Raw genomic sequence first — 9,110 nt, 5'->3', positions numbered from 1 at the left:
CACAATTGCAGTGGACGAGTTTCGTGTGATTGTGTGAGAGAAATTAGATCCGATAGCGCTTTATTGGGAAATTCTTTTCAAAGCACCGGTCATTCAGTTGTTAAATAGTGCCGGGGTAGACAGCGACATGTTCGCACCTGGGTAAAAGCACTAGTCTACTGTCTGGCAGGGCAAAGACTGCCTGTTTCATGACTGTTCGATTTTTTCGTATTTTAAAAACGCAGTTATTTAAAGCCCAAATATTTAGGAAAGTCATGGAAGGAGGAGGATATATAGCATTTACGGCATTGGAGTAAATTTAAATATGAAGTCCTCAAAGCATGATGGCCTCACTCTGGCCTAGCTAGTATTAATGGAAACTCTCACTTGCTATATCTTTGCATGTGTGTGTGTGTCTAATTGAGAAACTTGTCGCTGACTTGTCGCGCGTATCAAAGATATGAGAAAAAAAGATCAGAATCCAAATAATATTTGCCAAATTCGAGAGGAGAAAACATTTGGGCAGAGCGCATTATTCGGGAGATGCCGAATATGGTATAATATGGTTTAATCTTGGCACCATCCCTAAGGCCTCGTCCCAACCCAGTGGCTGAAGTCATGGACCCGCAACAGCCGTCCCACTACTGGCCCACAGCACTGTCTCCCATTCCTAATGAAGGTAAAGAAATCAAAAGGGAAATCGTTCTTCTGCAGTGCTTTGCTAACCAAGGAAGACTGTAACGACCCGGACCCAAGCTAAATTCCTGCTTAGGCTGACCTCATTAATGTCACCAACCAGGCCCTCGATAGGGTGGTTGGGCAAGAACATAATCCAACCGGACCTCTCCATGAGGTAGAAATGATCCTTCTTAAGAAGGCATAGTCGGACTGTTTCCCTGAAGAGATCAAGGCCCTTCAGGGTGGTCGACAAATTGCCAGAAGCAGACGCTAACAGCTCCGCTCTTCAGAGCTAGACCCAGTGTTCGGGCTTCTTACAATGGGAGGGGAACTTAGAGAGCAGAGCCTTTGGAGCCTGATACAATCTATCCCATTGTACCAGCTATCAAAGCACTGAACTTCTCAGCAAAGACTATGATCAGAAGCTTCTCCAGCCAGGTGCAGAGCGCATTCCGGCAGAGATCCGGCGATGTTTCTGGATATTGCGCGGTCGACAGGCAATCCGGCACCGCCAGCGGCGCGGTCAAGAATGTCCGAAATGGCGCGTCAACCCAGTTGTCCCGCAAAATGGCTGACCTTGCCCCAGCGCATCAGTGTCAACATGAACCTCCATTTTGGTCCACCACTGTGGACTGTTTTGGGCCATTCTCCATTAAAATTGGTTACCGCAGAGAGAAGCGCTGGGGAATAATAAAGTGCATGAGAACGTGGCGTGTTCAGCTTCACCTCGCTGAGGGCGTCGACGTAGACCCATTCCTGATGTCATTCTGAAGATCTGTAGCTCGCAGAGGGAGGCCCTTTGAACTTAAGTGTGATGGCAATCAAATCGCCTGGCAGTGACTTTCTAATTTGTTCAAATATACTGCACATACTTGGGGGCGGCCATGCAAGAAAGTGCTCTGTCCCTTTAAGGATTTAGTGATTAATGCACCTGTGCATTTATACCTTTTTTCTCCATTCATTCACTAATGGTGCGTCCATGCAAAAAGGTACTCATACAGTACTGTGCAAAAGTTTTAGGCACCCTAGATTTTTAAATATGATATATAGTATATATTTGGTCTTAGATTTTTATTTTTTGTTTTCTGCATTAGTGTGTCAGTAGAAAAGAACAAATTTGAGATTTCCAAACATGAATTTTCCAAAAAATTTTACAGATGCATTTTTGTATTTTGTTAAATAAAAAATTAAATAAAAATGCTTGGAACAACCTACCAGCCAGTTTTCTTATAAAACTGCAGGACAGTGTACCTAAGAGAATTGATGTAGTTTTAAAGGCTAAGGGTGGTCACACCAAACATTGATTTTATTTAGTTTTTAACTATTTACTGCTCTTTATATTATTTTTTAGATATTTATAACCTTTTATTTAATTATTTTTGAAAGCATCTTAGCTGTACAGCATTTTTTTCTCAGGTGCCTAAGACTTTTGCACAGTACTGTACCTTGTGCTTGCCTGCTCAAGAAAATAAAGCCTCTCATTGACCAGTCATCTGACTGTGACCCCCATCTTGTGTCAGTACCCCTCGATTCACCAGCCTAGAGCACCCCCACGCACTTTCACATTGATATTAATCAGCAAATGCACATGGATATGGAAAAAGCTGTCAATGAGCGCTTGATAATTCCGGTGGAATTTGTAAGTTCGTTTCTGATTACGCATAAATCTATGCAGGGTTTTAAGAAAAAATAAATGAGGCCCAATGAGTGGATATGCCTCTACACGCTCCAGTTGGATCAAAGTCAAATGAAAACTACAGATGGACGCAACTCTCAGATTGCTTATCATACAGTACATTTTGAGTTCATACAAGAGACATCTGGGAGACCACATTCCAGTTCAATGGAACCAGGCCAGAAAAGATCAGTAAAAAAGAAAAAAGTGCTATACAGGAACATTGCTCATCTTAGAAATAATATTATTATTATTAATAATAATAAACCCACTAAAAAAAACATCACAGCTGATGCACATTTCTTAATAGCTACTCATAACCCTGTACGGTTACAAACAAGTCCTAGACACATACAAACATCATTACATACAGTTACAATCTTGTACATACAGTACATTATCAAGAACCATGGCAACATATACAGCAACAGTAGTAATAACAATATAGTTATATATATATATTTGTATCTTTACAATACTTCTGTCTTTCTTAAAGTACAATTCTCAATCTTAAATCTGTTTTGCGTAGGATGTAGGGCAATATTTATCTATAAAATGTTGTTTTTCACTGTAATGCTTCATAACTTGGAGCGCTCTACACTTGACTGCAAACTCAGTGCAATGTGTTGGGCTCATGAGGAAAAATAATGGGACAATAGAGGGAGGGATCTTCCTCAGTTTTGTTTCCAGCTGTTTATTAATTTCAGAATTGGCTCCAGCTTTCCTCCCTTTGGGGAAAAAAAAGAAATTAAAGCAACATTTATTTTTCTAACGAGGTAAACCACTGCTCACCCCTTTAAATTACTTCACCCCTAAATGCGGGGAGATTAATTGCGTGATGCAATTTACTTTTAAAAAAAGCAAGGACACTCTTTTTTTTCCATCTGCGTTGTTTTTCGAAGGGGATCAGTGGTGTCTTAAATGCAAGGAGTGAATGTTAATATGTCACTTCCTGTGATGAGCTGGATTATTGCAGTTTTCCTTTCGTTCCGGATTCCAGATCAGCGTTAAGCCCCGAGCACCACCGAATATCCCCAGTGCTGCCCGGTGAGTCTGGTTGGCGCCGGTTTCTCCCAGCGCACACTCCCGTATTCTGAGGCCAGAGCCGAGCCCGTCGTTCTCAGCCTGTACCTGGAGAAGCGGGCGGGCGCTGGCAGTGTGGAGGGTCCCGGCAGAGTCACTGCCGTGGTGCGGCCTGGCGACTGGTGGGTGGAGTTCAGCACGCGTGGAGACTGATGTGGACCGCCCCTGAAGTGACGCTTCCTGTGGCTGTGATGCCACTGGCCGTTTGTCCACACAGGCCTTCAGTTTCCTGATCTCATTCCACCGTGAAAGCAGGGGCAATGTTTAACTGTGAGCACACACACACACACACACACACACTCACCCCACACATACACACACACACACACACACACACACACACTCACCCCACACACACACACACACACACACACACACACACTCACCCCACACACACACACACACACACACACACACACACTCACCCCACACACAACACACACACACAACACACACACACACACACACTCACCCCACACATCACACACACACACACACACACACACTCACCTACACACACACACACACATACACACATACACACTCACCCCACACACACACACACACACACATACACACATACACACTCACCCCACACACACACACATATCCCACTCTCACACACACCCACTTATATACGCACCCCCACGACACACCTATTCATACACACACACACACACACGCCCTACAGGCATTTACTCACCTTACACTCATACACACACACTCCATACATGTACACCCAACACACACGCTTTTCAATAGCACACATGGCATCCACATACACATACAAACAAACATACAAACATATCCAGTCTGAATACGCAAACACCACATGCAAGTTCATATACGCATACACCCCGCACACATAATACACACATGTTCATTTCAGCACACACACACACGAGCACACACAAGCGTACACACACACACACACAAACACACAGTCACAGTACTGGTCCTTAGCTTCAAGCTTGTTTTGTCCATGAAGAATGAGCCGCCTCTTCTTAAATCATCCCTGGGACTTCGAGCGGTTCAGGAGGAAGGGCGGAGTCAGACTCCATGACACGCACTCTGCAGATGTAATGTACAGCTCCACGGGCCCAGCAGACCCGTTCCCATTGGATTATCGCCACAGAGAAACCAAAACAGCTCCCTCGCTCGGGGGACTCGTTCCAGCAATATCTCACCCCTCTGCTTCACAGCTTGTGGTACCTTCCTAAGCTTCCTAACCGACGCTTGTCTCTACAAGGCAGTATGAAGGCAGAGACAATAGTGGCAAAAAAAATCTATTGCTTCTTCATGGCTGAGCAAAAATGTTTCTGTGCCCTTTAAGGAGGGACGTGTAACAACACAGTTTTCCTCGTAATACTGAGAGAAGCTCTCTTCATTATGTTGTCCTTGTCTGCGATTCAGATCTTTGTCTTCCTGTCCTTATTAAGCTACTATGTCCAGGAGAGTGGATTACACATACCCTCAAGGCCTCACACGCACACGCACACACACACAGATGCAGATAAACACACCTTTGTTTGTGTGTATGTGGGAGTGCTTGATGACTCCCCCCCCCCCCAATCACCCCCCCGCCTCCCTTTAGTCCTGTGCTACTCTTGCTTTGCTTCAGGGGGAGAGATGTTAGGACACCCCTCTCCTGGAGTTGGTACGGCTCAGGCTGGTGCTGCTGCTCTTTCGGGAGAGGGTAGGCGTGAGGGCGGGCGGGGGGGGCTCGTTTGGGCAGCCATGCTGCAGCAGGATGTCCGCACACTCCTGGCTCCCCGCCCGGCGAGCCAGTGCCAGCGCCGTCTGGCCTTGGGTGTCCCGCGCTTTCACATCACTGCCATACTGCCCAAAAAAAAGAGGAGGGGAGAGGGGGATGATGTAGAGCAGTCGTTCTCAAACTCGGTCCTGGGGGACCCCTGTGTATGCTGGTTTTCATATCAACCTCAACACCAACTCCACAATTTTAACAAGCTGTTAATTTTTCTTAATGAGGTGCATTTCATCTTTTAGAGCTTCATTCCTTCAATATTGGCCAGAATGTACACCTTCTAACATGGCCAGGAGCCAGAAGATTGAAGGAAAATGGATATCCGCACACTGGATTACAGCTCCCAATACTTTCAATCAATCAAATTTTATTTGTATAGCGTATTTTACAGCAGTTGTCACAATACGCTTTACAGACAACCCTGGCCTAAACCCCCACAGGAGCAAGCCTAAGGCAACAGTGGCAAGGAAAAACTCCCTGTGGCAGATGGGAAGAAACCTTGGAAGGAACCAGGCTCAAGGGGGAAACCCATCCTCCTCTGGTCGGCTCAGGGTGCCGACTGGTGACCAACATGTCAGTCAGTTTTATAAGGTACTAAAAAGCAACGTTTCAACCCAACAGGGTCTTCATCAGGCATATGCATTTTCCCTCAATCTTCACATGTACTTTCATCCTGTGCAGGAGCTAGAACAACCCAGAAATCCTAGCCCAGAAGCCTTTGATTTATAACAATATGTAACAAAAGAAAAAGGCTCTGAAGAGCCCAGGGTCAGTACAGTTGAATCATGGCCTTAATGTTGGAGATTAATGAGTCATCCAAGGCTCGGATGACGAGAATAAGGAGGGAAAGACACTGAAGAGGAGGAGGAGGAGGAGGAGGAGGGGTGCTCACCCAGACGAGGAGCTGGGTCATGACCACGTCGGCGAGCTGGCAGGCGGCGTGCAGGGCGGGGTGGGGCTGCTGGGGGGCGCCGCCGGGCAGGACGGGGGGCGGGGGGGCGTTGATCTCCTCCTTGGTGCTGTGCGCCAGGAGGAGCAGCAGGGCGGGGAGGTCCCTCTGGGTGACCGCGGAGAGCAGCCGGGCGGACAGGGTCCCGCCCGCCGCTGGCAGGGGGGGCACGAACACCCGCTGCTCGTACTTGGCCCGGATCCACGACTCCCTCTCCTCCCTGAAACGCAGGAGGGCGCGCGCGGGGGACAGAGGTTGTTACCGCAGTGACGGCCATGGGCGAATCAAGAATAGGGCTGCGCGATATATCGAATCACAGTTTTTTTAAGCGTAATAGGAATAACCACCGCCAGTGGGCATAATATGCAGTCTTACCTGATGTGGTCTTAAACAACCAAATGTCAGAGGCCAAGTGAAATGATTCTGGTAAGAAACGAATTACTGATACTATCGGGTCTTGAGAAGACAGCCAATCAGCAGCAAGGTCGTACAGCTTCTATGTGATCATGTGATTTCCTTTTTCAACCGCATAGAAGCTGCAAGGCTTTGCTGCTGATTGGCCGTCTTATCAGATATCAGTGATGTTTTTTTTTTCCTGGAAGCATTTCACATGCCCCCCGATGCTTGGATGTTTCCTACCACATCAGGTATGATCAAAACAAAGATGAAAGATCATCACCATGGCAGCAGTTTTTCTTGTTTTACGTGTCACAAATGTGGTTCGCTATATTGTTCACCTCTGTGGCTGTTTACTATTTCATGAAACACAGATTCTCTCTGGAAATGTGAATATTTTTTAGAAATTTTGTTTCAGTAGAAAGGTACATATTTCTATGCGCTGTTTTATGTAAAAGGATGGCACTGATCCCAGATGAAAGCTTTGGGGAATAATCCCCCCTGGCTGCTCAGCAGGACATCAACCCTAGATCAGTGCTTCGTGTCATAATCTACCCTGCCTAATCTTGAGAAGTGACCCTATGTCAATGCTTGGGGGCCTAATATACCCTGGCCACTCTGGAGGACACTGATCCTAGATCAGTGGTTAGTGGGTGCAATATTCCCTGAGCACTCTGGAGGACACTGATCCTAGATCAGTGGTTAGTGGGTGCAATATTCCCTGAGCACTCTGGAAGGTACTGATCCTAGATCAGTGGTTAGTGGGTGCAATATTCCCTGAGTACTCTGGAGCACACTGATCCTAGACCAGTGGTTAGTGGGTGCAATATTCCCTGAGCACTCTGGAGCACACTGATCCTAGACCAGTGGTTAGTGGGTGCAATATTCCCTGAGCACTCTGGAAGGCACTGATCCTAGATCAGTGATTAGTGGGTGCAATATTCCCTGAGCACTCTGGAAGACACTGATCCTAGACCAGTGATCTCCGGTTCTCACCGCGTGGAGTCCGGCGTGGGCTTCTGGCGGCCCAGGGTGCGGCTCTCCCAGATGCTGTTGGCGGTGTGGTTGCCGATGGCGCTGAGGACCAGGGTGAGCTCGCGCGGCCAGTCGTCCAGGTCCAGCGAGCGCACGCGCGACAGGTGGGTCCCCAGGTTACGGTGGATCCCCGAGCACTCGATGCAGATCAGCGCCCCCAAATTCAGGCTGGCCCACGTGGGGTCTGAGGGGGAGAAGAGGGGGGGTCAGTGCTGAACCAAGGCTCTCTACGGCACGTGTAGAGCGAAAGAGAGCACGAGATGAAACAAGGTCGGGCGATCGGCACTTACTTGGCGCTTCGCAATCCACACACAGGCTGTTGCCCTTGGCGTTACGAATAGCCTGCAGTGCTACTGCTTCACTCTGGCTGTTCCTCCGAGCCTGTTCACACACACAGACATACACACACACGGGCACACACACACACAGTTTCTGTAAGTTTAGGGCAAGTCTGGTCCCCAGCTAAACGCTAGTAGGCCGCATCGCAGCCTGGGACTCACCTTGTTTCTGCTGCTCTCACAGGACTGCAGGCTGGCCAGGATCTGGCTCTCGATGGCCTGGACCCAGGCGTCCCGCTCCTCCATGCTCTGGGCCTCGAAGTGCCACGTCTGGCCCGTGCTCGACACGATCATGAAGTCAAAATTTTCCTCGTCTGAAAAGTGCAAAGAGAGACATGGCTGACAAATGGCTGCATGCATCCAGACGTTGTGAAAGGATTTCACGCAAACTCTCATACTTGAACACACACTGTATATACACACACTGTACTCACAACAGTGGCAGACATTCAATTCTCAACCTCAAACGTCATCTGACACACGCCCCCAACACATGCAGACATACATGTAAATGAAAACACACATGCACACACACACACACACACACACACACAGAAAGACATGCAGGTAAACACAACCATGTACGCTCACACATACAAACAGTCATGCATGCAAAAATGGGCTCACACCTGATGTAACATGTGCATCTTTGAAATGTACAATGTCATATGCAATGAGAGTCAAGGGACACATGGACACCATGATGAAACTGGTGATAGACTGGGCATGGGAAAAAAACCCCGTCATATTCGGCTGAATCTTGCTTTTGAAAATCAGCCACAGACAGACGGACACAATGGGTTGGCGCCATGCTCTACCCTCCCGGTTCCCCGTTACCTGTCTTGTAAATGTTTCTCAAACTACCAAAGCTTTTTAATTTCCACATTTTGCGCTTGGCTGCGGAGCGAAGGAATTAGCATGTTGTTCCAGAAAGGCGAAGGAGGAGAGAGAATTAGAGACAAAGAGAGAAGAGGGGAGAGGTAATTAAAGAGGAAGCGAGAAGCAGACATCGGCAAGTCCGCAGCAGAAACGCTTTGGCCTTGAGCAAAGAGATAAAAGCACAAAGCCAGTACGCTCCCTCCAACTCTCATTCTTAATTGCCATTTTCTCTCCTTACAACATTTTTAATTTTAATATTTGCATCATAATTCATCACTTCACAAATCATTCTTCAACGTTGGACCCCAAATACGCAATACTTGTCTGCAATAC

At 47.4% G+C, this 9,110-nt stretch overlaps 1 protein-coding gene and 1 long non-coding RNA gene across 7 annotated transcripts in view; both read right to left on the bottom strand.

The window, feature by feature from the left end:
- Positions 1-2,435: 2,435 nt before the first annotated feature.
- Positions 2,436-3,893, bottom strand: LOC135237210 (uncharacterized). Of its 2 annotated transcripts, none has more exons than XR_010324776.1 (2): positions 3,813-3,893; positions 2,436-3,714 (listed from the first exon to the last, which is right to left on the bottom strand). It is a non-coding gene; the product is annotated as an uncharacterized LOC135237210 (long non-coding RNA). The 2 variants fall into 2 exon arrangements; XR_010324775.1 differs by having other exon boundaries at positions 3,774-3,889.
- A 12-nt stretch (positions 3,894-3,905) lies between these two features.
- Positions 3,906-9,110, bottom strand: part of LOC135237208 (arf-GAP with GTPase, ANK repeat and PH domain-containing protein 2-like) — a 37,657-nt gene continuing 32,452 nt past the window's right edge. For 2 of the 5 annotated variants that reach the window (XM_064304072.1, XM_064304069.1), the window contains 6 exons: positions 8,736-8,795; positions 8,061-8,212; positions 7,851-7,941; positions 7,522-7,744; positions 6,073-6,349; positions 3,906-5,254 (listed from right to left, as the gene is read on the bottom strand). In XM_064304072.1, the coding sequence (XP_064160142.1) occupies positions 5,048-5,254; positions 6,073-6,349; positions 7,522-7,744; positions 7,851-7,941; positions 8,061-8,212; positions 8,736-8,795 (1,010 nt within the window). In that variant the 3' untranslated portion in view covers positions 3,906-5,047. The remainder of the gene's footprint in view (positions 5,255-6,072; positions 6,350-7,521; positions 7,745-7,850; positions 7,942-8,060; positions 8,213-8,735; positions 8,796-9,110) is intronic. The other 3 variants (XM_064304073.1, XM_064304071.1, XM_064304074.1) reach the window with 3 other exon arrangements.

Source organism: Anguilla rostrata, chromosome 13, assembly GCF_018555375.3.
Source record: "Anguilla rostrata isolate EN2019 chromosome 13, ASM1855537v3, whole genome shotgun sequence".
Taxonomy (NCBI): domain Eukaryota; kingdom Metazoa; phylum Chordata; class Actinopteri; order Anguilliformes; family Anguillidae; genus Anguilla; species Anguilla rostrata.
This window is presented reverse-complemented; position numbering and strand designations above follow the sequence as displayed.